General features: G+C 37.2%; 1 protein-coding gene across 1 annotated transcript; it reads left to right on the top strand.

Moving 5' to 3' along the window:
- Nucleotides 1-5,824: 5,824 nt before the first annotated feature.
- On the top strand, nucleotides 5,825-10,945 carry LOC140136428 (neuronal acetylcholine receptor subunit alpha-10-like). The gene is made up of 6 exons (XM_072158156.1): nucleotides 5,825-6,057; nucleotides 6,386-6,534; nucleotides 8,755-8,799; nucleotides 9,308-9,417; nucleotides 9,676-9,903; nucleotides 10,483-10,945. Exons 1-6 carry the CDS (start codon nucleotides 5,991-5,993, stop codon nucleotides 10,862-10,864), a joined length of 981 nt encoding a protein of 326 aa, XP_072014257.1. The 5' UTR covers nucleotides 5,825-5,990; the 3' UTR covers nucleotides 10,865-10,945.
- The last annotated feature ends 5,826 nt before the right edge of the window (nucleotides 10,946-16,771 follow it).

The raw sequence follows: 16,771 nt of genomic DNA, 5'->3' as shown, positions 1-16,771 counted from the left end.
ATTTTTCTGAAAAAATGTATAGCATTGGTGACAAGTACTTAAGATATGTATATTATAGGGGCAAGGACTACGAATACTGCACTGGAAATTTTATTTCAGCGCAGACAACAGTTGTGGGGTTGCAGTCAAAAATGAGGGAAAACCAATATTTGATCAATAAATCAATAACTATATATTTGCTTTGAGTTGCTGAGTTTTCAGTGCAGTAGTTGTAGACCTTGCCCCTATAATATACATATCTTACTTGTCACCAATGCGCTATAATTTTTGAGAAAAATGCAAAAATAGGCAGAAAATTGGCCAGGGGTGTAGTACGCCCTTAAGTAAACAGAGCACATCGGTGTCCTATGTCTTGATTTTGTGTGTGTGTGTGTGTGGGGGGGGGGTATACACGACGAACGCATTTGGCTTGAATAGGAGCTAAATGCAACTTTCAATATCCGACTTGAAGCCATTCAAGCGCCCATAACTCAACCAAATGATATCGTAGAGCAACAAAAGAGGTATCAAAATGCGCAGGAGAAAGCTGCGCTTTATATCGATTTTTTTGGCTGCTTCGACCAAAAATACATCGTATACCCTTAACAGGCCCTCCATATGTCATATGCACATTTTTTTTCACATTTAAAGACATATAAAACATAAAAACGGCATCGTAAGATTGCAGATGAGGAGTGGAGATTAAGGTTTTCAAGCACATACGAATTAAGCAAATTATAAAATCAGATCCTTTAACGATGTTGAGTTTGTCAATATTGTGGTCCGTACAAATATTTGCAAATGTTTTTTTAAATAATACAGAGACAATTGATTATATGAATACAAAACCCACCCAAGTCCATACTTTGGTCAAATTGAGTTAATCATGGGAAAATGTTGCTATACATAGGCCTGTCATTATGTATGAAAGAACAACTTAAATTCATCCTCTGTGTATATTGAGCATGTGAAAAATAGCTGGAGAGTGACTTTTGAAAAAAATGGGTTTAATCAAGGAAAGTGTGGTTTATATTACATGACAGTATGCTTATCAACATTTAATACATACATGTGTGCTTTATTTTGTATTATCTTACTGTATATTGTATTAAGTCCAGCATTTAAAATGAACCCCCACGAAGTCCCTGAAATGCTAATCGTCATACCTCATTTGCACGTTAAACTTACCATATGATTCACATGTTTTTTTCTCAAAATCACTTCCCATGTGGAGCACGTGTGGCCGAGTGGATAAGGAGCCCGACTCATAATCCATAGGTTGCGAGTTCGAGTCCCGCTCGTGGCATATTGTGTCCTTAAGCAAGGCACTTTATCCTCATTGCCTACTGGGGGATGGGGTGGGGTTGGATTGGATGTTTGTTTAGTTGTTTCTTTCAATGTTGCAATATTGGCGCTGATTAAGCTGGTGCCTGCAAATTGCATTGTGTCTGTTTAGGTGTATTTAATGTACAATTCTAGCAATTTGACCTGCGGGTCACCATTAGAGTTTGAAATAAAACCTTCCTTCCTTGTGTGGACTTGGGTGGGTTTTGAATTCATGTATTCAATTACTACAACGTACGTTCATATTTATACATGTATTCCAGTGATCATTTAGCCAACGGAGTGTGGGACATGGTAGCGGTCCGTACCAATCGAAAGGAATATAAATTCCAATGTTGTCCAGAACCGTATTATAGATTACACTACGTCCTGGTATTCAAACGTCACGCTGCCTTCTATATTTACTACATGATATTACCGTGTTTCTTGCTATCAATACTATCACTGGTGGTATTTTACCTGCCTTCTGATTGCGGAGAGAAGCTACAATACTCTGCCACCAATTTATTGGCTTTGATAGTGTTCCAACAAATTATTGCTGGGAACATACCGCCAACCTCGGATGATCCTCCGCTAATTGGTATGTATGGTCTATCCTAACGGCACGGAATAAATGATGAATTTTTTATCCATTTTAAAGCATCACGTAATTTCCATAATTCTGATTAAGCTGGCCCTCACTTCCGGTTTGCCGGATCTCGAATGTAGAGGGTGCATTTCCAGTGTGGAGAGGATCGTATACATAGCGGGACTCTCAAACAATTTAGCAGTTTAAGTGTCATATGCATATTATGCATATTTTTAAGTGGTTGTCCTAAGCACGATTACGTGTTTCTTTTGTAGGTACCTACTTCTTGTGTATGATAGTCATGGTGTGTGTCTCGGTGATAGCAACTGGTATTGTCATGCATGTCAGTGCTTTATCGCAACCTGTTCCTCGATGGGTGAAACGTGTGTTTCTTGACTTCTTACCCCGTGTGTTATGCCTATCACCCGATCCAATTGAAGACACCTTGGACGGAACTAAAACCTTCCAGATTGAGAATCCAAATTCGAGGGATTCGATCGAAAGTGGTGTAGAAGAAATTCATGCGAATAGTGCAAACCAAGTATCATCTAATGTCACTGATAATAGCATCACCTTGAAAGAGCGCTTAGACATATTAGAAGACTTCATGAAGACGGATTTAACCAATAGGAATCCGCAAACATTTGAACAAATGCAATGGCGGCGTGTGTCTATCATTGTTGACCGTCTGTTGCTCAATATTTTCAGCTTGTTTATGATTATATGTACTGTTTATCTAACGCTTGCGATTGTGATAGGAAGTGAGGAAGCATATGAAGCTGTAAAACGTGATCTTGAAGAAAACTGATAGTAACCCATATAATTATTGTTATTCCACCCACTCCCTGTGGATTTTCCTCTTTACAGTCATTTTAACAGGAAAAAATTGTCGATACCCGTGATAGTCCCGAGGTTAGAGACCCGGTTAGAGATTGGTAACCACACACTCCATATTTCACATTAAGAAGCAAATTATTATTTGTCGTTTATTTGGCCCAAAAGCCCAACAATTTAGACTATATGCTATTAGCTATTACATTGCATTACATTACACATAATAAAACAATACAAATGTTAATACTTTCAAAATGCCTTTTTTGCAACAATTCACATTATAGCACAGCGGCCTCACTTGCACATACATCATAAACACTAGCTAGTAAGAATCGTCCGTCATTGTGCTATGCTATCTTGTGGGAGCAGAGGCATTTTGCAGGCATTTGGTCAGCATAAAGTAAATGACATTTGAGCCCAAATCTGTGTATAACCAACAGACACTGACTAGTGACTAATGCATGCAGCTTTGCTACATTATTGTTATTATACAATTGTTATTATTATTATTATTATTATTATTATTATTATTATTATTATTATTATTATTATTATTATTATTATTATTATATGAAAACAAACAAAGCTGCTGGACTGGACTGTGCTATTACCACTGAGGCACTCCCGGGTGGTGGTGAAGCTATGGTAGACATCATCCATAAATTCTGCGTAGAAGTTTTTACCAAGCTTACGCCACCGGAACAGTGGATTACCAATGTTATTGTTCCCCTTCCAAAGAAAGGAGCCCTCAGCATCATGAACAACTATAGAGGAATCACACTGATGTCAGTTGCAGCTAAGGTGTATAATAGGATCCTACTGAATAGAATTAGGGACCATGTTGATCCTGTAATAAGAAGTAACCAGGCCGGATTTAGGCCAGGCAGAAGCTGTGCACAGCAAACGCATATTCTCCGTAGAATCAGTGAGGCTTTCCATCGTTACCAACTTCCACTAACTATAACATTCATTATCTTCAAGAAAGCCTTTGATTCAATCAACAGGAAGATGGTGTTTCTGTTTTGCGGCACTATGGTATCCCAGAGAGCATCGTAAAGGCAATACGTGTACTGTATACTAATTCGCAAAGTGCCGTATTGGTAGATGGCAACATCTCGGATCCCTTCCTAGTGACTACTGGAGTATTGCAGGGGGATGTTCTAGCCCCATTCCTATTCATTGTTCTCATCGACTATTAGATGAAGATGGCTACCGAGGGGACTGACAGTGGTGTTGAAACACACCCGCGTCGCTCCAGGCGTTATCCTGCCAAGGTTTTGAACGACTTGGATTTCGCTGATGATATTGCCTTACTTGAATCTTCCATCCCACGGGCACAGGCACAACTGACCAGAACAGCGGTTGCAGCAGAAAGCCTGGGTCTCATCATAAGTGTTCCCAAAACCGAGTACACGACCATCAACTGCAATCTTCAGCCACCACACCAAGTATATGGAGAACCCATCAAGTATGTCACCGATTTTAAATATCTTGGTTCCATGATGGGCTCTAGCACCAGTGACCTCTCCCGACGGAAGGCACTTGCTTGGTATGCATTTTGGAAACGGGAGCATCTGTGGGGATGTCCAACAATCACTGTTGCAACAAAAGTCAAGCTGTTTCACACCACTTGTGTTACAGTATTGCTCTATGGCTGCGAGTCCTGGGTGAAATCTACTGACATGGAAAATAAGATCAACGCTTTTGGTACATCATGTTACAGGATAATGCCGAACATCAAGCGCACTGACCATGTTAGTAATGATTATTATTATTACTACGAAAATAATATAATAATTATTGCTTGCAAATAAAAGGTACGAATTACAGAAACTATGATATGAGGAAGTTTCATTTTAATTTAATGCGCATGCTTAATGTTATTTGTGTTGCTTCAAACAGAATTTGTATTGCTTCAAATCTTAATTGTTTTTCTTGTTATGAATAAAATATGATTGATCAAAAGAAGTACAGGATGATTGAAAATGAAGTAAACTGTGGCGCTTTTGTACAAAATCTAGAAGGAATCCGAAAGAACAGGGTCTGAACGTCTAAATTAAAAAAAAAGAATTGTTGTGTTTGCTCACTCCATATTCGAGTTATACTGATTTGAACAAATCCAATCATTTTTGTAGCTGCACACGGTTTCACTTACCATAGGTGTAGTGTATTGATTGGTATGGCGCTATATTCAAATGCAAAATCCACGACGGTGCTGTAGTTTGTATGGATACCTCCTAGTATAACCATAATAACTCTTATAACTCATGTAATTCACAGTCTTCTTCCGGGTGGTCCGACTAAAACTTGCCTGGTAAATGTTGCAAAGGGGTTTGCGCCTTGAGCTGCTGATCTTTGGGTTCATTGGCAACGGATGTATAACTCTAGCAATGTTTACTTGTGATCTAGTAATTCGCGGTCTTCCAGACCGTGAAGCTTCAGACTGTCATATCATTAGAGTCACATGATTCGAAGCTTGCCTATATTTTTATATTGCTTACTTACATGTACTCGATATCCGATCAGCTGTGGGAAACTGAAGACGAAAGAGACGATGAACTTCACGCGGACTCCTAGTTTCATGAAACTTTGTTATTGAAGTGCCATATTGCATTTGGCTCGTTCCTTTGTGTGCGCAATATGATGACATTGAAATTGAACATTAAAAATGAACTCATGAGGCCTGTCTTTAGGCCATAATGTAGCCCGTTATGCATTATTGATCACAACCACTTATGTCACACCACTTTACACTACCATGATCATGACTACATGCTTGGGAGAAAAACCGGGTGCAGCTACAGAAATGGATGGTTTTATAATTCGAGTATAATTCGAGTTTGCAGTAAGCAAATACAACTTTTCCTTTTTTAATTTAGAAGTTGAATCTGCTGTTTTCACTGATATTTTCATTTATAGCAGATTTCTTCTAGATTTTGTACAAAAGCGCCACAAACATGAGTTTACTTCATTTTGAATCACTCTGTACATTATAATGGTAAAAAGCTCACTTTAATGTTGAACGTGTTGGATTTGATTCATTGCTTCCATTAGACTAATCAAGTATTATTTTTGTCATTATGTTTCCTTTACCAACGATAATATCAATATTAATGGCTTTAACAACGAACTAGTTATATTGAAACACTAATTGTATTTCAATTTAACGTAATTTAGCACCTGCATGCGAGCGAGTATTCGTATATATATACAACTGGATGTCGGGGTGAACGTGATGGTTTGAAATAGTATTGCCATTGGAACTATGGGATTCAAAGGAATAAACAGCGATATCATATTGATAACAATAACTCTACTGTCGTTTAACAATGGTATGTATTTACCTATACTTTACCTAAAATGTCCCAATTTACATGCTAATTTGTTTTCGTCTGACACTACCAACCGTAAATGTATTATTCTTTTATCAACCCTAACATTGTGGCTCACAAATTATTATTATTATTATTATTATTATTATTATTATTATTATTATTATTATTATTATTGTTATTGTTATTGTTATTATTATTATTATTATTATTATTATCACTACGTCGTCATTCGCATTATGAAAAATTTACTATTAATTTTGTCACATTTGTGCGATAAACATGATTATCAAAAGATATCATATGTAAATTCCTTGTTTGGTTACAGCATATGCTTATCAAAACCAAACGGTTGCTGTCAAAAGACTACACAACCACCTGTTTGCTGATTACAGCAATGAATTTCGTCCTGTGCACAACAGCTCCACAGCAACCAAAGTCATCATGAGATTGCAGGTTACAAGTCTACTAACTATGGTAAGGCATCACGTTTGGTTGGGACCTATAGGTCCGGGTTTTTTTATGAGTTGTCAGGCATAAGCCTTTATTATACATATTACGAAAACCACATATTATACATATTTAAATTATTAAATCACACATTTTCAGAACACACAGATTATTGCATTACACTATATAAAATATACAAGTATAAGAAATTAAATTGAACAATTAGATATATTGCGAATTTTGAGTTCATTATCAAACAAAAAAAGAAGATTGGGGTGATTACCATATCTATATTTGCCTAATACAAAGCTTGGCAATTACAATTACATAGTTGACAAACAAGTTGTCTTTGCTGTGTGAACCATGTTCACCAAACATGACATTTTTAACATTGAGAGAGATGTTATGTTGGATATTCAAAGATATCACTGTTTTTGACTGATTTTTTTGCAATAGTAAAAGAAATGATCAACATGATCAATAACATTACAGGTTTCACACATATTAGAATTTTCTTTGCCCATTTTATACAACATTGTTTTTGTGGGGTATATGTTGTGAAGAATCTTCCAATTAAGAGAAATCAGACGAGCTTCTTTAGTGCATTGGGGACATTATTCCAAATAGAATTCCAGTTAAAATGATACCTGGGGAATTTGTTCGCCCAGAATTTGTAACACGTTAGTTGTATACATCGACCTGATTTTAATTTCTTTAAAATCTTTAGCGATGCATTTTTGAATAGGAATTTTATTAAACAATATGTCAGAGCGTTCTTCACAAGGCTTAGGATGAGTTTTCCAATCTTTAGGAAGAGCATTATGAACAACAAAGTAATCAATGAAGACTCTTGGATTTTGAGGGATACGACGCTGAATATCTTGAACAGAAAACATAGACCCTTGATTGTCAAAGAGATCGTTAACTCTTATGAAGCCTGCTCTGATCCAGTCATGCATAAAAAGTGATTTACTGTTAAGTTGAATAGCATTGTTGTTCCATATTATTTCAGTACCAGGCATATCAATATCCTGTTTGTAAACAACAGGTTTTGTGTTAAACCTATAGGTCCGTATGCAGAAAAACAAGTTAGACAGGTCTAACTTTAGTCCTTGTCTAAATATGTTCTATGGAGAAGGAACTTTATGGTATCTAAATATTATTCTATAAGAGTAGACCCTGTTCAGGGCAAATACATGTAGCTTAATATTACAGAGCTGCAGTTTGACTTTTGGAATTTATTAGGAGGAAAAGAAAAGATTAAAATGGATCCTTCCCCAAGTCTAACCGCCACAGATAGACTAGGTCTAAATAGGTACACATGGTTCGTACCTTTTAGATGTAATCAAAAGAACGATAGCATTATATTAATGTTCTGGGTACGATTAAAAGAACCATCGGTATCTATCAGGGAACCGAAAGCCATTTCCTATAGGACCCAACTAGACTGGCGCCTAAGCAGTCAAGTTAGCTCAATCGATAAGGCGTTCGACTCTGGTGCGAGAGGTTGCGGGTTCGAACCTGGCGGTGCCTACTGCCTAGTACGCTCACGTGGAAAAATTGAGTTAGCTTGAAATTCCCTGGACAAGGAACTCACTGCTAATTTGTCTCGTTGTAACCCGTACGAAACTCGGGGAGCTGATCCTGGTTGCGATGGTTATTTGTGGAATGTCGAGGGTGTGCGCTCTTGAAGCAGCAAAGTCCCTGATTTGTTGTTTAATGGTTTGTGGAATGATGTGGGCCGTAGTGGTCAGCGACAACCTGTAAAGTGTGCTGAGGCTTGTGGATCAACGTCTAGGCGTTGTGCCTGTGCGTAGCGCACTATAAATCACTGCGCTGCGCTTTTAAAAACTCAAAACATTATATTATCGAATTATTCTAATTACAAAGACATTTAGGAATGTAGCATGGTTGTGCTGGATGTTGAGGGAACAAAGTTACTTTCGTTTTACACAGGGTGTTTGGCCGTTAATGTTTTCTATTTCATGCATTACCGTATATGTTACTCACTTTTAGGTGGGTCAATGTGTATTTATAGTGATACTTTTTTGTTGTTAATCCAGTTGTTGAATAATTTTATTTTGTTTTCAAAAAACGTCCAGACCCACCAAGCAAGCAGTAAATTTCGGTTTAAAATGTGTGTTTGTTTGCGTTGTTGGAAAAATGCGTTGTACCGATATCACTAGCAAACTTTTTTTAATATGAGTCGCTTTGATCTTTTATTTTCACATATTGTTTTTCTCTTAGGATATACGTGATCAAAAGTACTCAATACAGACCTTTCTAAAACTCGTAAGTTTTGCTTCTATCATAATTCATTACCACAGATTAAGAATAGTTAATTTATTGAGAATACAACCCTTCTTAACATTCGTCAAACTAAGGGTGTTTGTACCTGCCTCTAATGATTGGTGGGCCATGACCCCTTGATATTTCCTGTGCTAACCTCCTCGACCCCAGGTCATGGGCTAAAGAAGAGGAAGTTTATAACAAGGGGTCGACCCACCAAGTACGTTGTTTAATTTGGCGCTTCATGGCTTGTAGTTGGCAGGGGAAGGGGGTCACTGGCTTCTTCTTCTTTTTTTTTCTCCAGGCTCATCCTGCTCCTCTTCTTATTCTTCCTCTTTATCTATGCCTGTTACACAGGCATATATATTCTGCTTATGCTCTTTAGTCATAGTCATCATCATCATCATCATCATCGTCATCGTCATCGTCATCGTCATCGTCATCGTCATCGTCATCATCGTCATCATCGTCATCGTCATCATTCTTAATTTTCTTCTTCCGTTTCTTTTAGACATGGACTGACGAGTTTCTTACATGGAATCCCAAGGACTTCGATGGTCTAAAAATACACTCTGTTCCTGTGGCCATGATATGGTTGCCAGACATATTGATGTATAATAGGTATCTATATAGGTCTCTCATTATTTTTTATAGGTCTCTCTTTATTTTTATTTTTTTGCTTATATTATGTAATATGGTAATGAGATATAAAGAGAGCATTAACTTTCAAATATAACTGTTATTGTGGTTGTACACATTTCAATGTGTCGAATAATGTATATAATAAAAGTCAACCCATACGTTCAATGATGATTTTATTCCTATTGCCCACATTTAAGTATGTCTGTCGAGTAATTTACTTTTCAATTTTTATTTAAGTGCTAACATGCAATTTGGAATCTACAAAGCAGACACTATTGCTAAGCTGTATCCAGATGGCACGGTAATATGGCTTATTCCAACGATTTACACTTCAACTTGTAAAATTCAGGTTCGGTGGTTCCCGTTTGACGTACAGGTTTGCGTAATGAGATTTGCCTCTTGGATTCATACTGGTATTGAAATCGATCTGCACCCAGAAAATAGCTTGGACGCCTTGGAGAATAGGTAAGCTTTAAACTGTTCTTCACCAAGAAAATATATATAAACACATCAAAAGAAATAAGTCCCCCTCTGAAAATTTCGTCATAACATCGTAAAGTAAAACTTTGTACCAATAAAACTTTCTTAGAAATAATTATAATTATGATCATTTACTAAGTGTTTTGTGAAAATGAAAGATGTCCATCACGGGGTCCAATATTGGCCCAGTTATTAAAGCAATGCCTAGCCCCTTTATCTAATGCAAACATCAATAATATTAGCAAAGAAAAGGCAACAAGATCCCGAACAAGATACAACATGCCAGTGTATGGGTACGAGAGTGAGAGTCGGGATAGAGTAGGAGAGAAAGGGGCTAAAGAGAGTGCAAGCGTGAAACGGCATTTTTTACTTGTCCAGCATAACACCAGTACTGGCCCAGTTCGACGCCAGTGTGCAGGCATTTCTTGGTCTAATCACGGGGTCCAATATTGGCCCAGTTATTAAAGCAATGTATGCTGGGTTGAAAATGGTATTTGAAATATTACATATAAAACGTATATATTTCAGTAATTAGAATATGTCATTAATATTTTACGTCTATAGGTTCTTATCCAATGGAGTCTGGGACATGGTAGCAGTCCGTTCCAAACGAGTGATAGTTAAATACATATGTTGCCCAGAACCGTACTCTGAAGTACATTACGTCCTTGTATTCCAACGTCACGCTGACTTTTACATTTACTACATGATATTACCGTGTTTCTTGCTATCAATACTATCACTGGTGGTATTTTACCTGCCTTCTGATTGCGGAGAGAAGCTACAATACTCTGCCACCAATTTATTGGCTTTGATAGTGTTCCAACAAATTATTGCTGGGAACATACCGCCAACCTCGGATGATCCTCCGCTAATTGGTATGTATGGTATAATTATGCTAACGGGGGAAATAAATTATCCAATTTTGTTATCAAGCACATTGTAAGTGCCATAAACTATGATGGTTATTTTGTAGACATTGTCACATCAAGCTCAAGGAAAAAGTGGAAACACAGTTTCTTTCTAGTAAAACCCATAACGGATAAAGATCATACTACAATAACAAGACCTGTAAGAAGTTCAAGAGACGTTTAGAATTTATCATTACATTACAGTACAAACGTTCAATCAACTCAACTGTCACCACTCTAATGTACAGGTTTTACGTATCCTCAAATTTACAACTTAGTGTCCAGTCAAGTAGCTTGTCTGAGCCACCTGTGTTTTAACTTACCCACTGCATTTACCATTGTAATCTACACTTGCTAAGTGTTCGTCCTAAACACGATAGTATGTTTCTATTCGTAGGTACCTACTTCTTGTGTATGATCGTCATGGTGTGTCTCTCGGTGATAGCAACTGGCATTGTTATGCATGTGAGTGTGTTGTCGCAACCTGTTCCTCAATGGGTGAAACGTGTGTTTCTTCACTTTTTACCTCGGGTGTTATGCCTATCATCTGATCCAATTGAACACACCTTGGATGGAACTAAAACCTTCCAGATTGAGAGTCCAAATTCGAGGGAATCGATTAAAAGTGGTGTAGAAGAACTTCATGTGAATAGTGTAAACCATGTATCATCTAATGTCACTGATTATAGCATCACCTTGAACATGTTGAAAGAGCGCTTGGACATATTAGAAACCTTCATGAAGACGGATTTGACCGATAGGAATCCGCAAACATTTGAACAAATGCAATGGCGGCGTGTTTCTGTCATTGTTGACCGTCTGTTGCTCAGTATTTTCAGCTTGTTTATGATTATATGTACTGTTTATCTAACGCTTGCGATTGTGATAGGAAGTGAGGAAGCATATGAAGCTGTAAAACGTGATCTTGAAGAAAACTGGTAGTAGTTAACTGTACCATTTTTCGCCCTGGTGTGACAGTGACGTCAATGCGTTGAAGTAGCTCATACGTTTCGCCCTCGCATCTATGTGGTGTCTTTAAGAGGCAGTCTCCCTTATTATGTACGGATTTGCGATACAAAAAAAAATAGAATTGTCTCTAAAAAATAATTTTGGTACATATTAGCACCAACAACTCTCATGTAAAATATGAGCGTGCACAGCGCCCTCGTTCAGCTTGAAAAAATTCTTGAAATTTCAGCCTCTCTGAGCCTTACTTGCAAATGGTAAACTTTGGAGGTGCATAACATCGTGCGCCATCATCATCCCAACCTGCATTTTGCATTTTTTTAAAGTACCAAATGGTTACATTGCAAAAACCAAGAAAAAAAATTGGGATCTTGATGGCGCACAAAATCAGCAAATCCAATGATTTGATGAAAAGCGCCCTCGTGCAAACTTCAAAGCATCAGAACGGGCTGCGCCATCAAGATCCCAAGTCCGAACAAGTTTGAAATTAAAGACCTCCATGGCAAGTTTCATTTTTCAGCAAAAAATTTTTGGGATTTCATTGGCGCACCGAGTTAACAGAGGTCAAAGGTCAAAATTTCCTATTTTCGCACATATTTGCACGCCTGTATTATTGCGCGCCAACGTCACCTGACTCTCCGAATAGCATTTCATCAAAGAAGAGCTAATTCTCTGCAAGAACTGAAAAAATTAGCTTGGGATCTCTTGATCTTCATATTTTTCTGAATTTTTGAAAATGGACTTTTTCCCACTCGCTGCACAATGTGGGCTTTTTACTGCATCACAAAAACATGCGCCAACAAGATCCCAATTTTATTTTTCATCGTCTAGCTTCTTTGGCGGCCAGTAGACAAAAAACAAGCAACAGCTAATTGGGATCATGTGGGCGCACTAATATAAAAGAGGTCAAAGGTCAAGCTTTGTGCCAAAGTGATGCATATTTGCCTATGTGCAGCACGAAAGTGGAACTTTGACCCGCAATAAAAATGTGCGCCAACAAGATCCCATCTTACTTTTTGGATGATTGGATAAAGGGGCTTATGTATAACTGATAACAAGTAAAAAAAAAGTGGGATCATGTGGGCGCACTAATTCAATAGAGGTCAAAGTTCATACTTTGTGCCGAATTGGCATTACTTTTGCCTATGTGCAGCACAAAAGTAGAACTTTGACCCGCAATAAAAATGTGCGCCAACAAGATCCCATCTTACTTTTTGGATGATTGGATAAAGGGGCTTATGTATAACTGATAACAAGTAAAAAAAAAGGTGGGATCATGTGGGCGCACTAATTCAATAGAGGTCAAAGTTCATACTTCATACAAAATTAACCGATTTTTAGTATTTGACAAAAATTTTTTTTACTCTCACCAACTACCATGATGGAATCAGCACCATTTGAAATGCACTCACACAAGTTTCTATGAGACATGTCTGGTGATCCCCATTGAAAAAATTCGGCACAAAGTATGAACTTTGACCTCTATTGAATTAGTGCGCCCACATGATCCCACTTTTTTTTACTTGTTATTAGTTATACATAAGCCCCTTTATCCAATCATCCAAAAAGTAAGATGGGATCTTGTTGGCGCACATTTTTATTGCGGGTCAAAATTCCACTTTCGTGCTGCACATAGGCAAATATGCATCACTTTGGCACAAAGCTTGACCTTTGACCTCTTTTATATTAGTGCGCCCATGTGATCCCAATTAGCTGTTGCTTGTGTTTTATCTACTGGTCGCCAAAGAAGCTAGACGATGACAAATAAAATTGGGATCTTGTTGGCGCATCTTTTTGTGATGCAGTAAAAAGCCCACATTGTGCTGCGCGTCATTGTTCGAGTGGGAAAGAGGTCAAATTGACCTCCAAAATGAGGCTAATGAAATATGTCAAATTCGCTTAATGACTACTACAACAGCACTATTTGAAGCAGTGCACATTTTCAAATACCTTCATTGCCTCTTCTGACACAATTAACATAGCATAGTATCATCACTTGTACAGTTGCACTGCCAATAGCCAGTGTATATGGGTTGTTTACATATATGGGCTCAAATATCATTTTATGCTGACCAATCTCTGCAGGATGCTTCTTCTCCCACAAGATAACATAGCACAATGACGACACATTCTTACTATAGTCTACATATCAACTTCCAGTCACCGGCACTAGCTTTGGCGTTCAGTGTGTTCTGCGTTTAGCTTAGAGTTACTTGGTGCGTGCACATAACTTTACGCGCGCAATTAACGTGCTGCATATGTACACGCATGAAACCAAGCATGCTGAACTTCAAAGCTAGTGCCGATGACTGGAGGTAGATTTATAGACTATAGCTAGTGTTTATGAGATACAACACTTCATGTATTATGTTAAGCTTTGCTATAATATTGTTCTTATACAGAATTAATATTATTATTATTATTATTATTATTATTATTATTATTATTATTATTATTATTATTATTATTATTATTATTATTATTATTATCAACTTAATCAAATTAGAGAAAAAGTAGGGATTGAGTATACTACGAAAATTATGTAAATATTGCTTGTAAATAAAAGGTACGAATTACAGAAATCATGGTATGAGGAAGTTTCATTTTATTTTGATGCGCATGCTTAAGGGGGTACTACACCCCTGGCCAATTTTGTGCCCATTTTTGCATATTGGTTTTCCCTAATTTTTGACTGTAACTCCGCAACTGTTGTCCTTGCCCCTATAATATACATATCTTACTTGTCACCAATGCCTATAACTTTTGAGAAAAATGCAAAAAGTAGGCACAAAATTGGGCAAAGGTGTAGTACCCCCTTAAATTTATTTGTATTGCTTCAAGTATAATTTGTATCGATGAAAGATGTACATTAATTGTATGGTAAGAAGTTCACTTAATGTTGAATATAAAATGCGTCGGACTCGTTTTAGTGCTTCCATTAAGATAATTAATTATTATTTTTTGTCATTACGGTTCCATTATCGACGGCCTTCGTGTCTACAAAATAGTGAGGAACTGATTATATTGAAACACTAATTGATTTCAATTTAATGTAATTAAGCGAGTATTCGTACAAATTAACTGGTAATCACTTTCAAATGATGAAAACTGCATTTCGTTGTACGTGATGGTTTGCAATAGTATTGCCATCGGAACTATGGGATTCAAAGGAGTAAACAGCGATCTCCAATTGATAACAATAACTCTACTGACGTTTTACAATGGTAGGTATTTGCCAGTTATTTTTCCTAAAATGTCATAATTTAAATGCTTTTGTTTATATGTTTGTTTGTTGTTTTATCAACTCTAACATAGATTCTTATAAATTCAAAATTCGCATGAAGGGGCTTCCCTACTGTAAATTCCGTGACGCCATATGTTTGTAAGTCCTTAACTTTGTACATGAACATGTTAGTCCTTTGTTTGGTTGCAGCATATGCTTATCCAAACCAAACGGCTGGTGTCAAAAGACTACACCTCCATCTGTTTGATGATTACAGCAATGAATTTCGTCCTGTTCACAACACCTCCCATGCAACCAAAGTCATCATGCGAATAAAATTTCGAAGTCTGCTAACCATGGTAAGTATTCTTTAAAACAAACCTATAAAGAAAACGAAACACATAGGTGGCCTGAAACCTAAATGCGAAATACGGTTCTTTTTTCCCCTTTTAGTAGATTAGATATACAAATTAAAAGCTTTGCTGAAATCAATTAAACCGTTTGGAAACCATTTGACTAAATTCTCTTCGTCTCTGCGTTTAAACGGATTTCCATTTCGTGCCCTTTTATATGCTGTAAGCACTTTTTATTTTATTATTACTGATGATGATGCCACACCTTTCCATCCCATTGATTAGCCTAATCATACTTATTTCAAGCAAATAACATTGCCATCTTGCAATACTTTTTGGCCAGGTTTTGTACTATATAGGGTTTTGTCCATTTATATTGGCAATAACTCTGAATCCACAGTGGCGACATCCGACTCATTTCACTGGTTCTCATATACCTTGAATACATGTCAAGTGGGCGTTGAAAAGTTGAAAATACAGGGTGACGAATTGTCGGTCAAACTGTATCGTATTCTTAAAACGTTAGAAACAATATGACCATTTACTTTTCGTACAGCAGTTTCTTACACCCAATACAATTAGAAGGAAAATGATACACAAACCACTATAACCTCTTTGCCTTGTGTCCTTAGTTATATGAATTATTTTGGTTGTTTTCTCGTCAATAATGGTTATAGCACTTCTACATTTGCTTCATGTGCAATCACAAAGTCTCACCGTTATTATTTGCAAATATGTGTCATTTTGCTAATTTCATTTTCTTCTTTTTTCTTTAAAGGATACCCGCGAGCAAATTTTTTCAATACAGACCTGGTCTAAACTAGTAAGTCATTCTGTTCTGTGTATATTTCAAATCATTACCAAAATACGAATAGTTAATTAATGATACGAGAAACTCTTTTAAAAAGAGATGAGGGAGGGGTGTCATGGTGAAAACCGGTTCTAGCCCATTTTGTGAAACATCTGGTAACACTAAATATTATGCTATAGCTGTGATTATGCTTCTGCTTATGCCATATGGTTTGATAATCCATATGCCATGACAAACATACAACACTTTCAATATTTGTTTAGGGGCTGTGGAATAAGTATAAGCCGGGGGTAAAATTGTCAAATGACGTGCCAAAAATTGCTTGCCCTCCCCCGGCCTGCCGAAAATTGCTTACCCCACTCTCGACCTGCCAAAAAGTCTCTCCCCCCTTTCCACATACCTAATGTAAACTTACAATTGTCTAGATATATGATGCGAGCGTATCGCGCAGCAGATGTTGCATACTAACGTTTCTCTAGTGTTTCCTATTAAAGCCTGTTAGAGTATGTTATATAAAAGATGCCCCATATATATATTGCTTGCCTTAATCTCGGCCTGCCACAAATTGCTTGCCCATCCTCTCGGCCTG

The sequence above is a fragment of the Amphiura filiformis genome, chromosome 2, assembly GCF_039555335.1.
Source record: "Amphiura filiformis chromosome 2, Afil_fr2py, whole genome shotgun sequence".
Taxonomy (NCBI): domain Eukaryota; kingdom Metazoa; phylum Echinodermata; class Ophiuroidea; order Amphilepidida; family Amphiuridae; genus Amphiura; species Amphiura filiformis.
Note: the sequence above shows the minus strand (reverse complement) of the source record. Positions and strands in the feature narration are given on the sequence as shown.

Coding starts and splice junctions, on each gene's coding strand:
- LOC140136428 (XM_072158156.1), top strand. CDS start 5,991: ATGGGATTCAAAGGAATAAACAGCGATATCATATTGATAACAATAACT. Junction 6,535..8,754: donor TTACAAGTCTACTAACTATG/GTAAGGCATCAC, acceptor TTTTTCTCTTAG/GATATACGTGATCAAAAGTA. Junction 9,418..9,675: donor GACATATTGATGTATAATAG/GTATCTATATAG, acceptor TTTTTATTTAAG/TGCTAACATGCAATTTGGAA.